General features: G+C 51.8%; 1 protein-coding gene and 1 long non-coding RNA gene across 2 annotated transcripts in view; one reads left to right on the forward strand and one right to left on the reverse strand.

Moving 5' to 3' along the window:
* B4galnt2 (beta-1,4-N-acetyl-galactosaminyl transferase 2) overlaps positions 1–9148 on the reverse strand; it is a 20417-nt gene extending 11269 nt beyond the window's left edge. The window contains exon 1 of the mRNA XM_005394221.2: positions 7649–9148. Coding sequence (XP_005394278.1) covers positions 7649–7662 — 14 coding nt within the window. The 5' untranslated portion in view covers positions 7663–9148. The remainder of the gene's footprint in view (positions 1–7648) is intronic.
* LOC106149634 lies at positions 7871–13389 on the forward strand. Its single transcript, XR_001235946.1, has 2 exons — positions 7871–7956; positions 12010–13389. It is a non-coding gene; the product is annotated as an uncharacterized LOC106149634 (long non-coding RNA).
* The last annotated feature ends 2055 nt before the right edge of the window (positions 13390–15444 follow it).

The following is a 15444-nucleotide window of genomic DNA, read 5'->3' on the forward strand; positions in this document are numbered from 1 at the left end:
TAAATGGATGCATGTCTATTATTATGTGTTTCCTACAACAACCATGGAGAAAAGTTAATGATTATTCAATAGGTCACTCATGTATAGCTCTATTTATTTTCTTTAGAAGCCACTTTGAAGATACCATAGTACAGTACAACAACTATTGATAATCTTCTACCTCTTTTGTCTGTAACTCACTATTATTTGCCTATTTGTTTCCCTGAGAAACTATCTTGTAGATAAAAATATGTAAAACAATAACCATTGATAACTTCCTAAAAAAAACAAGACCAAACCAAACCAAAACAAGATATATGTAGCAGGCCAGGTATAGCACAGTGGTGAGCACCTGCCTGGTATCCACATGCCCCTGGGGTAGATCCTACTCTGTGTGTGTGTGTGTGTGTGTGTGTGTGTGTGTGTTGTGTTAAAAGCAGCAGAGAATACAATGGTACAATGCACATTTTGTGAAAGAGCTTTTTGAAAGGGGGAAGGACCTCAGGGCCTACAATAAAGCTACAAGGAAACAGAAACAATTCAGTCACATACCCTTGCATGCCCTTCAAAGGCAACCTTGTATCAAGCTGCCTCCCCAGCAATGTGGAAATTTTTAGAAGGTCTTGAAGAAACTTCAGCTGTAATCTTAGCACTTGGGAGGCTGAGGCAGGAGGATTGCTGTGAGTTTGAGGCCAGTATGGGCTCCATAGCGAGACCTTGTCTCCTCCTTTAGCCCCATTCTGCATCTAGACTGCTTCCCAACTACTGGCCCTGCTGACCAGCAACCTCAGGTCATTCCCAGAACTTTCTCTGCCCGTATGTCCATTCCCGTGCTAGGATCCTGCTCATACAGAGGACATTCAGGTAGTGAGGTGGTGCACACCTGCAGTCACAGGTGCTTGAGAATCACTTCAGCCCAGGAGTTTGAGACCAGCCTGGGCTACATAGCCAGACCTTGGCTCACAACCAACTAACCAGCCAGGGATGGTGGAGCATGTCTGTAGTTCCAACATGGGAGAGGCTGAGGCAGGAGAATTTCCAGGCATTCAACGCTAGGGGCTGGGGATTTAGCTCAGCAGCACAGCACCTGCCTGGCAAGTGCAAGGTCATGAGTTCAATTTCCAGTACTGGAAACAAAACAAAACAAAACAAAACAAAAAAAGCCAGCCTGGTCCCATAGTGAGATGCTGTCTCAAAGACAAAAAAACAAAAACAAAACCCCAGCTAACCAACAAGTCAATGAAAAAGAAACTCAGTGAGATTAAGTGCCAAAATACTCCAATAATTGCCAATTTTTCCTGTCATCTAGAACTAAAATCCCAAGAACTGGGAAGCTCCGGGTATGGAGCCTGCTGTTCATTCCTGGGTCTTTCCGAGGCTGCCATCTGGATGCCGGTGAGCTGGACCCGGGTTATCTCCTGGCCCACCTGCTGCACTCACCCAGGGTGACCTCGTGTACAGTTGATGGTTTCAGGTTAGACTTTAACCAGGGTTAATGGGAACTACTTTCTGTCTCCCGCTGGCCTCATGGTGCAGACTTAGGAACTTGATCTGAAAACCTCCCTGCCCGGAAGTACATGTTCTAATGCTTCCAGAACAAAAAGCAAAAGGCTTAGCATTCATTGAACGCTTATTTTTGTACCTGCAACTGAACAGATAGGGCCTGGAAAAATGTGGGAGGAGGCAATTAAATGTTTTTAGAGCCAGGGAGATAGCACAGCGGCACAGCGCCTGCCTGGCAAGCGTGAGATCCTGAGTTCAATTCCTGGTATAAAAAAAAAAAGAAAAAAAGACCATGACAACTAAATATTTTGAGTTAAAAAAATGTCCTTTGTCCCCAGATAACACATATGGATTTAGTATTCTTTGAAAGATAACAATGCTTTGTTATCATAGCTAAAACAACTTAAAAATCGTCAAGTTTCTGAACATCCGACAAAAATTAACAATGAACATGCTCATAATCTCTCTTCTGTGGGAGGCTGAGGCAGGAGGATCACAAGTTCCAGCTCAGCCTTTAGCAACTTAGTGAGACCTTGTCTTTTTTTTTTGTTTGTTTTGTTTTTTTTCCGGTATCAGGAATCAAACTCACGACCTTGCACTTGCCAGGCAGGCACTGTGCCGCTGAGCTAAATCCCCAGCCCCAACCTTGTCTTGAAATAAGAATAAAAAACTAAAAGGGCTGTAACTCAGTGTGAAGACCCCAGGTTCGATCCCCAGTACTGGAGAGGAAAATGTTCAAGGAAAAACCACCATACAATAAAGCCAACTCAAACAGCAAAATGAGAAAAGACTCTGCCGGCCCAGTCCCCCCAGGCAGGCCAAGGCTGTCAGCTCTACCAAGGGTTTCTCAGGTTCCAGGGGCAGCGGGCAGAGGCTGAGCAGGAAGTGGAGGCGGCCAGAACCCGCGTTCGGCTTCCTCTTGGCTGTAGGGGCCCTGTGCGCTCACGGAAGCCAAGTGACCAAGGCTTGCCTTTTGCTTTAGAAATAAACTTCATAATCAGCTGGGCGTGGTGGTGGACACCGGCCATCCCAGCACTCGGGAGGCTGAGGCAGGAGGGTCACCTTGACTTTGAGGCCAGCCTGGGCTACACAGTGAGTAAGGGTCAGCCTGAATGACACAGGGAGACCCTGTCTCCAAAAACCAAACTAACAAACAAACAAAAAAATAACTTCACGATTTCTGGATTTCTGTGTGCTTTACCACAATAATCCCTTTGTGAATCATGATCGCAAAGACAAGCCCAACAAGACAGATGAGCACCACGGTGCACACCCACAACCTCAGCTCCTACGGTGACTAAGGCAGGGGCATCAAGAGTTCAAGACCACTTCAGACAACACAGCGAGATCTCCTTCAAACAAGTTAAAACAGAGCAAGCAAGAAGAAAACCACCTATGAGGAAGGTGGAAATATTTATTTATTTTTTTTTTGTCTTTTTGAGACAGGGTCTCACTATGCAGTTCAGGCTGGCCTTGAGCTCACTTTGTAGCCCAGGCTGGCCTCGAATTCACAACAATCTTCCTGCCTCAGCCTCCCCAGTGCTGAGATTACAGGCGTGCGCCACCCTGTCCAGCATGGTGGAAATACTTAAATATGCATCTAAACTTTAATAGAAGCTGGGCATGTTGGCACACACCTGTAATCCCAGCACTCAGGAGGCTGAGGCAGGAGAATTGCTGTGAGTTCGAGGCCAGCCTGGGCTACAAAATGAGTTGAAGCCCAGCCTGAACTGCATATCAAGACCCTGCCTCAAAAAGACAAAACAAATACTTTAATAGATACCTGCACAGTGAAAACCAAGTATCAAGGAAAGATGAGGATGCCGGACCACTGAAATTACCCCTAAGAAATATGGAGCAAAGGGGATGTGACTCAGTGATAAAGAGCTTGCTGGAGGGATCGGGTCCTGGCTCCATCCCCAGGACGGCAAAAGAAAGAGACAGTGACAAAGACACCGAATGCGCTGGCATTAGACAGATGGCCCAGTTAGGTGGGAACCCTGCAGGCAGCGGCACAGAGGTCCGCACGGAAGACGCTGGTGGAGGCGCAGTCACTAAAGAGGACCCCCCCAACCCCCGTGTGCTTCCCTGGGGATGCACCGCAGTGCAGGGTCTTCTGAACAGGCATGAAGGGCTTGGGTGGGCCCCAAACCTGCCTGCCCCTCCTCTTCCAGCAAAGCCCTTGTGCGAATCCCCATTTGATCCCCATTTAATCAGCATTACCCAAGCAGCTATCCTTGTTGTAATCTTATTGGTTCCTCATAGTTCTGTCCCAGCTCACACCCGCCTGTGGATTCCGGTTGGATCAATATTACCTAAGCAACTATACTTGTAATATTATTGATTGGTTATAGTTCTGTCCCACCTTAAGCCCACCTCACCTTGTGGCTTTGCTCAATAAAATACCCTTGAGAAGTGTCTCAGTGGGCAACCCACTTTCCAGGCCCCCTTCTGTTGCTCTTAGATAGTGGGACATTTCTCTCAATAAATTCTTCCTACTCTTACCCTCTGTTGACCCTAGAATTCATCCCTCGATTCTAGAGAACACGAATTAGGCATTTTGTACATCTAGCAAGTTGGGAGTTTCTTTCCCACAGTATCAGTGGCGCACGCCTGTCATCCCAGCACTCGGGAGGCTGAGGCAGGGGGATCACTGAGAGTTCAAGACCAGCCTGGGCTACAAAGTGAGCTCAAGGCCAGCCTGAACTCATAGTGAGACCCTGTCTCAAAAAGGCAAAAAACATAAAACCATCCAAACACACATTTCTTTGGGGAAAAAAAAAAAAAAAAGCAGCTCCGCCATCTGCCAAGGGCTGGCCCTGGAATAACTGGGATTCCTTGCTACCCACTTCAGGGGCCTGAATATTTGCTTCCAGGTGCTAAGCAGCCTGCCTCAGCCTGGTAACACTCTCGGACAGAGGCAGAAGAATAAAACTAGCCAGCAGGAAACAAATAAAACAAAAAACCCTGCAGTTTCGGAATCCGTGTCCAGTGAATTCATTTTCTCTTTCTCTTCTCCTGGAAGCCTGGGAAATTCCCTTTCACCTTCAAGGGGGCCCAGCCAGTCCCTTTTTGCATTTACAAGGGGGTCTCTGTCACCTGTGAAGAGGCCGCTTGCCACCTGGGGTTCTTTCCCTGTTACTTCACCCCGGGGTCTCCTCTTACACCGCTAGGGCAGGCTGAGTCCACAGAGAATCGATCCACGCCCCGGGCACCCCAAGATCCCAGTCCCAACCTCCTAATGGCCGTGGTCTGGTTTCTCTGAGCCCCAAACACCACTGCTGAGTTCACCCTAAATCTCTGCCTGATGACCCCGAGACTCCAGCCAAGCCGCCGCCGAAGGCCGCAGCCTGGAAATTCTCTTTCAGTCACGGGAGCCCGCGACCTGTACGTTTATCCTACAAAAGGGTGGGCTAGGCTCCCGCTGCAGCCTCAGGGACCTTCTCAGAGCCAGCAGGGCAGGAGAGGCGACAGAGGTGACAGCAGGTTTGCTGTAGGAGGCAACACCCTGCTGGGTGTCGCTGGGGAGACTCAGGTGAAGAGGAAGTGAAGGCTCAATTCCAGCCATCAACCTGTTAGGGTTATTTTTCATTAAAATATGTAACAGTGCCAGGCCGGTGAGGCACGCCTGCCGTCCAGCATAACAGGCAGCTTAGCTAGGTAGGGATGTTATAGGCCATCGGGGAGGGCTGGGCCCAGAAGAGAGCCAGGACAAAAGGTAAAAATCACCACAACCGTGTCAGAGGGCAGGGCTCAAGACAATAAAAGAGCCAGGCCTGGTGGTGTACACCTGTCATCCCAGCACCCAGGAGGCTGAGGCAGGAGGATTGGCACAAGTTCAAGGCCAGCCTGGACCACATCAAGGGCAGCTTGAACTGCATAATGAGGCCCTGTCTCAATAAAAATAAATAAAATAATAATAAAAGGACCTGGCCTACATTCTCCCCAAGGGGTGAGGTAAGTGATAATACCTGTTCTGATAAAGTCTAGCTAGGCATCAGTCCCCTCACTGGCTGACCAAGAACCCGGATCCCTCACCTACCTGAGAAGTTCTTTGTTCTTTCCCCGCCTGCTCCCTACGGGACCTGCCTCCCCATTTGGTCAGTATTGCCTAAGCAGCTATACTCATGGTCTCACTGATCGATCACAGCTGTAACCCACGTTGCACCTGCACAGTTGTGCTCTGTAAAACTTCCCCTGAAACGTGGGATCCAGGGGCCCTTTCTTGTCCTTCTGGTAGGAGCTTTCCCAATAAATATTTCCTACTCTTAGCCACTGTTGTTCCTAGAATTCATTCTTCGGTATTAGAGAACACAAACTCGGGCCATCAGACATCTAGCAGGTTGGGAGTTATAATATTTCCCTTATATCATATTTGGAGGTTCTGATATCAGCCCTGTATCACCAACACTTGGGAGGCTGAGGCAGAAGGATCAAGTTCCAGGCCAGCCTGGGCTACCTAGTGAGTTCAAGGCAGCTTGAACTGCATAGTGAGACCTTGTCTCAAAAAAGAACAAAAAACCAGGCATGGTGGCGCAGGCCCATAATCCCAGCACTTGGGAGGCTGAGGCAGGAGGATCGTTGCAAGTTCGAGGACACCTGGGTTACAAAGTGAGCTCAAGGCCAGCCTCAACTGCATAGCAAGACCTCAAAAAGACAAAAAAAATGGGACTGGGGATATAGCTCAGTGGCACAGTGCCTGCCTGGCAAGTGCAAGGTTGTGAGTTCAATACCTGGTTCCAAAAAAAAAGAAAAAAGAAATTAAATAATTAAATTTTAAAAAAAAAGATGAAGAATCTGAGTCGCAGTTACTTCAGTTTTGTCATTCTGGGTGACCACATAACAGCTCCTGAGGGCCCTAATCCCAGCACTCAGGGAGGCTGAGGCAGGAGAATTGCAAGTTTAACTTCCATCTGAGGAACCTACTGAGACCCTATTTCAAAATAAAATAAAAAATAAAAAAAAAAAAACAACCACAAAAACGTAGCCTAGAGGTGGAGCTCAGTGGCAGTGCACCTCCGGTTCAATTTCCCAGTCCTGAGAAAAAGAAAATCTAAAAATAACAATACGAAGCAAACCCCGGGGTATAGTATTTTGGGGAACTGGAAACGCAGTTTGGCCTTGCCTGGCAGGGAAATGGCCGGGGTTCAATCCCCAGTACCAAACCAAACCACACCACAACACCCCACTTTCTTGAATGACTTGGCTGTGGATCAGCGCTGGAGCCAGGGGCAGCTGCGGCAGCTTTAAATCTCTCGGGGCTGCCTGGTCAATACCTGGGCTGGGCTTCACCCAGGGCCGGGCCTGGGGGCCCTGGGGAGAGAAGGCCTGCCCCCGGCATCCTGGCTGGAGGTGGACTTCCCTGTAAGGCTTGTTAAATAGCTCTCATACACGTTTGCATTTTCCCAGATAATTTCCTTGTCAATATTTAATGTGTCCTAAATTTGAAAAATGCAAAGAAAATAAACTTGGGGGCCTACAGGAGAGCACAACAGGTATTTCTGAGGGTCTTTTGTAGTTATCAAATTAATTTACAACAGGTGTGCCACAGACGCTCCTAACCCCAGCTTCTGCGGAGGCTGAGGCAGGAGGGTTATAAAGCTGAGCTTAGCCTAGACAATTTGTCTCTGAAAAAGGGCTGGGGCCCGGGTTCAATCCCTCGTATCGATGAAAATGTAAAAATAAAATGAATTTACCCTTCTCATACCCACCCCCCTTTGCATTAGGTTACCCTGGAGGGGCTGCTTGGCGCGTGCCACCACGGAGACGACGTCCACTCAGCCTCCAGGCTGCGCCGAGCTGGAAAGCCCGACTTTCGCCACCTCTGGACCTGCCGCCGGCGACTTCCAAAACTGTGGGGGCGCGGGCGGCCCCAGGGCACTGCCTGGTTCAGCGCCCCAGGGGCCCTCCTGACTCTGCGGCCGGTTCCGCGCTCAGGAGGAGCCCCTGTACGTGAATAGATGCTGTCCCCCGACCCCCGCGCTTCCCGCGCCCCCGAGACCGGGTCCCAGATTTTGTACCAGAACACCCGGAGCTCTGTTCTTGTGGGCGCCCCGTTGGGGCGGGGGGGGGAGCTGCGACAGCCACCTCCGCGGGGGACAAGGTGGACCTAATTCAGACGCCCACAGGGCGACGCGCGCCGGCTCCCGCGCGAGGGGACACTCACCCGCTGGAAGTCATCGCGGAGCGCGCGGGCCGGGTGACCACTCTGCCGACTGCGCCACGCAGGTCCTCCGGGAGCCGGGCGGGTGGAGGAGGCGCGAGGGTTAGGGCGGCGCCGCCCGCGCTCCACCCTCCCTTCGCAGAGCCCTGGGTCCCTGCGCGCACGGCCGCGCGTCCCACGCCCGCGTCGCCTGGTCGGTCCCTCTGATCTTCCCCGCGGAAAGGACCACGGTGACCACTGCTTGCCCCCCGCCGGCGGCCGTAACCTGAGCTTTATCTCAGCGGGGTCATTTATCACCGTGGGCCTGCGAGGTGAGTGCGGGAGCTCGCCCCACTTTCCACACGAGGAAACTGAGGCAGAGCGGAGCGAGAAGCTAGCAGCGGAGAAGCTGGGATGAGGGCGGAATCGGGGGACTCTACTTGCGTAGGGGGTCAGTGCTCAGGCCCCGGCAACCTGGGTGGTTCCACTGGGTAGATCTGGGGCTGGGGACCCTGTGGCTTCTGCGCTTTACCCACACCTGGATGGGGCACGAGGCTGGGCAGAGAGCCGCACCAGGCGCCGGCTTCCTGCCTCACTCCCAGCCTGAGCTCGTCAGCGCGGTAAACCGGGATGCGCACTGAGCAAGCGCTGCAGCCCTGCGCCGGCCCGCCCCGCTTCCTGGATTCCATCTGGGACCGCTCGGTGCTTCTCCGCCGGTCGTAGGGCTTCTCGCTCCACCTTACACAAACACAGTCGTCCCGTCGCCCTGCTACCCCGGGCCAGCTCAGTCCTTCTGCCTAAACTGCGGCCAGGGGTCCACCGCCGCCCCACGGCGAGTCCGAAGTTCTCAGCCTCGGCCCCGGCCCAGTCCCCATCCCACCCCCAGGCCGGCTCGGAAACCTGAGGGGAGCGACCCGACCCGCAGGCCTGGAGGAGAATTAGGAGTCGAGTGGCCACACCCCTTCCTCGTGATGGTGTAGTCATGTGCTACAAATACCTACTAATGACAATACAAAAATGTAAAATGAAATGAAAACGACTGGCGAACGGATGGTATTAGACAACAAGCTATGAGGCCGGGTGTAGCGGCGCGTATCTGTCATCCCAGCACCCGCGAGGCTGAGGCAGGATCGCTGTGAGTTCGAGGCCAGCCGGGCTACATAGCGACCCCGTCCCCCTCAAAAAAAGAAAAGAAACGAAAAGCAAGAAAGAAAGTAAAAGAAAAAATATTTTGTGCCAAATGGACAGCGATAGTAAGCACGAGACGAACCGGCTCCGCTTTTGGCATGGATGCGCGCAGGTGCACTGCTACGTCCCCAGCAGGGCGTCAGGGGACCCTGGAAACGCGAGGCAGCCGCAGAGCAAGAGACGAGCAGGGACCCCGCGAGTCAGGAGGCGCCCCGAGCCCGCTGGGACTCCAGCCTGGGTGAGGTTGGGGAGCTGCAGCCGCAGGTCCACCGCGGCTTGGGCAGCACGGGGTCCCCCGTCCGGGAGTGGGGGCAGCAAGCCCAGCGCACCAAGTAGGATTTGGGGCAGAGCGGCGACCCTTGGGGGCGACCTTGGGCATGATCGAGGAGGATGTGATGGAGCCCTGCTGCTGCTCGCGGCCGGGACAGGGCAGTCACTGCCGCTGGCCTCCTGTGCGCCTCCTGCGATGTTACCAGACCCCCGGAGTCTCTGAGAGATCCCAGGACTTGACTGTACTTTTGCTTTGTTTTGTTTGAGCCAGGGTATCGCTATGTAGCCCAGGCTGGCCTCGAACTCGAGGCGATCGTCCTGTCTCAGCCTCCCTGCTGCTGGGATGACAGGCGTGAGCCACCATGCCCCGCAGCACTGATCACACTTCCAGGGCCATCAAAGGGGCCAAGCCCGGAGCCCCTCCCTCCAAAGCCAGTGTGGCAGCCGCTCTATGGACGGCCCTTGCCCTGTCTCCCCCTCCTGGGACTGGAGGACAGAAGTCGCCACTCCAGTGTGGCTGGGGGTGGGGGGCATTTGCTCTCTCTCAGCTGGGTATTGAGCTCCTGCCTGTCCCAGGTATCAAGTCCCAGCCAGGCAGTGTCTGGCGGTGCCCAGGATTGGGAAGCACGGGCACCCAGGGCACCTGGGCCCCAGCGCGGCCCTGACAGCCCCTACAGCCACTGTCCTGGCTTCCCCAAGGGTGGACACCCAGTGGTGACGTGGGCTTTCCCCCTGCGGCTGCTGCCTTATATGGCCGGGTGGGACTTCTGCTTGGCCAGGGCTGCGGGTCCTTTGCTGGCTGTCACCTTTGACAAACTGGCAATTTCCTTAGTAAATTCAAATTTCCCTGTGTAATTTTGGCCACGCCAAGGCCCAGGACACCCACCTGTCTTTTTATGCAGCAAGTCAAACTGTACAGCCTGGCTTGGTGTCTTGCACACCTGTCATCCCAGCACTCGGGAGGCTGAGGCAGGAGGATCACAGGCCTCCGGGGGCAGAAAGGGCCACGCATCCCAGGAAGAAGCAGGAGAGCAAGGGGAGGATGGAGCGGCCAGGCTTGCTGGGTGTCCCGATAGGCCGTGAGGTGGCATAACATCGCTGTCCCCGGGCGGGGAAGAAGAGCGCGCGGTGGTTTCCAAGCAGCGCAGGGCCGGCGAACTACGCAGAAGTTCCGAGTCCCCTCCCCGCCTGCGGCTCCCAGCTCCATCCCACGACAGGGGTGTGATCCGCACAGCTGGGTAACCCGAGCCCCGCGGCTTCCGAGCCCGCCCACCGCTGAGCTGCCCCAGCCCGCGCCTGTGAGGTCTGCAGGGGCCGCGCGTCCTTCCCCAGCCCGAGAAAGCACGGTATAGAGTGGCTCCTGGTCGGTACCTGGAGCCCCAAGATAAAGTTGTTTTTCTAACAAAGCTTTTTATTTATTTCTTTATTTCTTTTTGTCTTTTTGAGACAGGGTCTGGCTATGCAGCTCACTTTGTAGCCCAGGCTGGCCTCAAACTCCCAGCAATCCTCCTGCCTCAGCCTCCTGAGTGCTGGAGTTACAGGCGTACACTACCACATCCGGCTTTATTTTATATTTCATTTAATTTATTTTTTTTTAGTTAGGGTCTTGCTATGTAGCCCAGGCTGGCCATGAATTCCCAGTGATCCTCCTGCCTCAGCCTCCTGAGTGCTGGGATGACAGGCATGTCAGACTTACACCACCATCCCTGGCTTATTTTTCTAACAAATCTTGAAGTTGTTGTTCAGAAGTAATATTCCACCCGAGGCTCTGAGGACCCTCGGTGGTGCACCTGACCTCCTCACAGCCCTAAATCTTTTCTATAGCACCTGGCTCCTGCATCCCAGTGGGGAGGGTGCTTTTCCAGATGACTTCCTTCCTTTACCTGGAATTTAAATTCTTTTTTTTTTTTTTTTTCTTAATTTAAATTCTAGGGCTGGGGATATAGCTCAGTGGCACAAGTGCCTGCCTGGCAAGCACAAGGTCCTGAGTTCAATTCCCGGTACCAAAAAAAAGTGCATGTAAGTTCTAGACAGCAGCACCACAATGGTTCAGATGCTGACTGCTCAATCAATCTCTGCAGATTTACAGAATCCAGACCTGGTAGCCACTGGGTCCCATCACATGACACAAGTCCCCTCTACCGCTGTCCTTGCTGCACCGGCTCACTGGACGCATGCAAATGAAGGGAGCCCTGTGACACATGACATCAGCACTCAGGAGGCTGAGGCAGGCTGCAGCGAGGCTTTGTCTCCCAAAAAACTGAAAAACAAATCACACAGGATCTCTGTGATCCTAGGGGATGACGGTAAGTGATGAACAAGGAACCTTCCGGAACTTCCTGCCTTGCCCGGAGAACCCAGAAACATTTTCCCTGATCTGCAGCCCGCTCAGCATCCAACAAGGCTGCCTGGGTCTTCAGCCAGAAGTCAGTCTAGGAACGGCTCCTTCTCCGCACACCTGGGGCTCTTGGGCTTCTTTTCGAGCCTGTAGCTGTCTTGCCTAAAATCCATGTTTCTTTGGATCAAGAGGATGCTAAGTTTATCAGACCAACGGGGGTCTTAAGAGAGAACCTGGATTAGCATATTTTTCTCCAATAGGAAATTCAATACAAATGCTATAGAAAATTTTTAACGTTGTTTTGTTTATGAGTTGGGGTTTTGTTTTGTTTTGCTTTGTTTTGAGCCAGAATCTTGCTTCGTAGCCCAGGCTGGCCTGGAACTCCCAGTGATCCTCCTGCCTCAGCCTCCCGAGTGCCAGGATGTCAGGCGTGTGCACCGTGCCCAGCCTCCAGCAAGGTCTATGATCGGGATCTCAGGAGGCATAGAATTGAAGTAACACCCTGGTGGCTAGTTTGTCAGCCCAGCAGGAATTAGAACTGATGTCCTTTACTCATTTTGAAAGAATTTGCCTTTACGTGTATCTTTAGGTGAAGGATTCCTTCTGGGGAGAAAGGTGTCAAGCTGGACGTGGTGGCACACGGGCCTCGGGAGCCGAGGGAGGAGATCGCAGTGAGTTTGAGGCCAGCCTACGCCACGTAGTGAGACCCTGTCTCAAGCTCGAAGTCTTCCGAGCGCAGAAATAAGAAGCACTGAGGAGAGACTGACACTGGACACCGTCAGACAGCGGGACGGATATAATCAGAAATTCCACTGGACTCAGCTATTCCCCTTCTAGGATCTTACCAAAGAGTTAAAGTCCTCATATTCCAGGGAGCCATGCGCACCCATGTTTATAGCCGTACAGCTCATGGCAGCTACATCTTGGAAGGAGCCTCTGCGTCCATCAACAGGTGGATAAAGAAACTGCAGTATTTACACACAGTGGAGTGTTACTCTGCCGTGGAGAAGGTTAAACCTGAGTCATGTGTGGGCAAATGGACGCACCTGGAGAACATGATGTTCAGTGAAGTAAATCAGGCACACAGCTTACATCGGCGCTGTTTCCCTTCTGCGGGAAACCCAAGGTGTAAATAAAGAGCAAAGCAGAAGATCGCAAGAAATGGGGAGATGGATCCCTCTCGGCAGGGAAGGGGGCCCAGAAGGGGAGGGGTGAGAACCCGCGCGGAGCTGAGCTGTGCCGCGCGCACCTCCTCCCGAGGAGGGCGAGCGTTAGTACTGCACACACGGGCCGAGAGAATAAGACATAAATATTAAACATGCCTTCATGGAGAAAGCACCGTCCTCAGGGCACGTCCGGAGGGAAGCAGCTGGACGCCGGATTCCGCCCCCGGAGACGAAAGGCAGGAGGGCGAAGGGAAAGATACCGCTCCGGGACACGAGGCCGCCAGGGCCGGCATCTGCGCGCCTCGAGGCCCAGCGGCTCCGCACCCGCGTGACGACCCACAGGCCGGGGCACGGGACAGTCCTGCCGGGTGGTCCAGGCGGCGGGGTGGACGCTCAGCACGCTCAGCACGCCCGGCAGCGGCTCGAGCCTCGCTCTGCCCGTCGCCTGTGTAGGCGCCACGGTCCACCCGGGGCTCCCAATCTTCGGTCTGCCAGCCACCATGCGGGCTTGTCCTGCTGGTCCTCCGTTATCTAAATTTGCCTTTTCTGCTTTTTCCGGATCCACTGGAATCTTGCCTTCTTTTAGTACAGAAATTCTTATTTGGAGGGGAGGGCTTGAGACAGGGTCTCATTATGTAGTCCAGTCCGGCAGTGATCGTCCTGCCTCAGCCTCCTGAGGGCCTGGCATTGCTGGTACTGAAGCACCACCGCGCCGGACGGCATTTTACCTGTATGTGATTTCAAGAGCTCTGCATAGAAGGAAGTGAACACATGCTGTGTAATGAAGATAGTTTTGTAGGGCTGTTTATGTCTGTCTCTTTCTTCCTGGTCCTAAGTTTTAAGAGTTCCGGCAAGTCACAGAAGCCCTCAGAAAGCTGAGAGAGGCTTGGGAAAGGCGAGAACCCCGAGAACAATAGGCGGGTGTCAGGCCTGTGAGGGTGGTCCGGCCCCAGAGCAACCTGTTTGTCAGGTTCCACATTCACAGACCTGTGTGTTCCAGGCCAACCTCACTTCACACGAGTGGCCAAACCAAGGGCATGAATGGGAGCAGCCCTCTGAGACAGAAGCAGAGACGGGGCGTGGCAGGGGCACTTGGAGCCCCGCCCCCCGCAGCGACACAGACCCCCACAGCCTCCTGTGCTCCCCTCCTAAGGGCCATCGGGTGACTCCCTTGCCCCACAGCCTGAGGGCCACCTTGCCAGGCCTGTGGCACACACCTGTGATCCCGGCACTCAGGAGGCTGAGGCAGGAGGATTGCCACCTGAGCCTCCGGCTTCCCTTCCTCCGTGGGATGGTGGCTGAGTGCCCAGGCCACCTTCCGGAGAACGGAACTCGGGGACGGTTTTATGTGTGGTCAGTGTGACGAGCATTGTTTCCAAGTTTTTGCAGATGTTGAATAGGTCCCTAAGGAACACGGGTGCTGAACTGAATGCAAACACACCGGTATGCTGCACTTTTTTTGTTTTTAATCTGTTCTTAAGAAGGAAACTTAAGTTTTTCCAGTTCACTTTTTAGGTGACTTGCCTAAAAAACAACCATTCTATCATTTCTTTTTTGTTTTGTTTTGTTTTTTTCTGGTACTGGGCATCGAACTCACGACCTTGCGCTTGCCAGGCAGGTGCTGTGCCGCTGAGCTAAATCCCCAGCCCTCTATCATTTTTTCTGTTTTTTATTTTTATTTTTATTTTTATTTTAAAGAGTAAAAGAAGGATAACATAGTAATAGGGGGGCTTACCAAATTACAGACAAAATGGTAGGACATTATCAATGGTTATTGTTTTACATATTGTTATCTACAAGATAGTTTCTCAGGAAAACAAATAGACAAATAATAGTGAGTTACAGACAAAAAAGGTTGGAGATTATCAATAGCTGTTGTACTATACTTTAGTATCTTCAAAGTGGCTTCTAAAGAAAATAAATAGAGGTATACATGAGTGACTTACTGAATAATCATTAACTATTCTCAACGGTTGTTGTAGAAACACATAATAATAAACATACATCCATTTACGAAATAGCATAGGAACAATACACACATTACAGAGTTATGGATAGATTAGTAGGAAAATATCAATGGCTGCTGTAATACATGGTGGTATCTTCAAAGTGATTCATTTCTTGTGTATCTTTAAAATTTTTTGACTAGACATGGTGCCGCACACCTGTAATCTCTGCATTCAGGAGGCTGAGGCAGGAGGATCACCATGAATTCCAGGCCAATCTGGGCTACAAAGTGAGACCCCCGTTTTGAAAAAAAGAAAAACTGGGGAGCTGTTTTATCACCTTCGTTTTATTCCATAATGATGCTACTGGATTACATGTTTTAAGCTATTGTTAAGCTAAACAAACTCTAAAATTAAGACCTTTGGGTTTAGAACTAACTTTGGGATTTCCAAAGGCCCCTGACTGTCCCATAAGACACACATTAGACCTATATTTATATAAGTTCTTTTTTTTTTTTTTCTCTTTTGAGACAGGGTCTCACTATCTAGTCTAGGCTGACTTTTTTTTTTTCCTTTTGTGGGTAAGTCTCGAGCAAATGCTGGGACCACAGGCATGTGCCACCACACCCAGCCTGGTTGATTATCTTTGATACACATGGATATTACTGTGGGAAGCTCATGTTTCATGGTTCAAGATCACTATTCAAACTGAATTTGCAATTCCAGCACTCGGGAGGCTGAGGCAGGAGGATCATTGCAAGTTTGAGACCAGCCTAGGCTACAAAGTGAGCTCAAGACCAGCCTGCACTGCATAACGAGACCCTGCCTCAGAAAGACAAAAAACAAAACAAAAAACCTGAATTTGGTTTGCTGGTCTCGGTTTTGTTTTGTATTTTCCTTGTCAAACTTTGT

This window comes from Chinchilla lanigera, unplaced genomic scaffold (assembly GCF_000276665.1).
Source record: "Chinchilla lanigera isolate Chin_1 unplaced genomic scaffold, ChiLan1.0 scaffold00050, whole genome shotgun sequence".
Classification (NCBI taxonomy): Eukaryota; Metazoa; Chordata; class Mammalia; order Rodentia; family Chinchillidae; genus Chinchilla; species Chinchilla lanigera.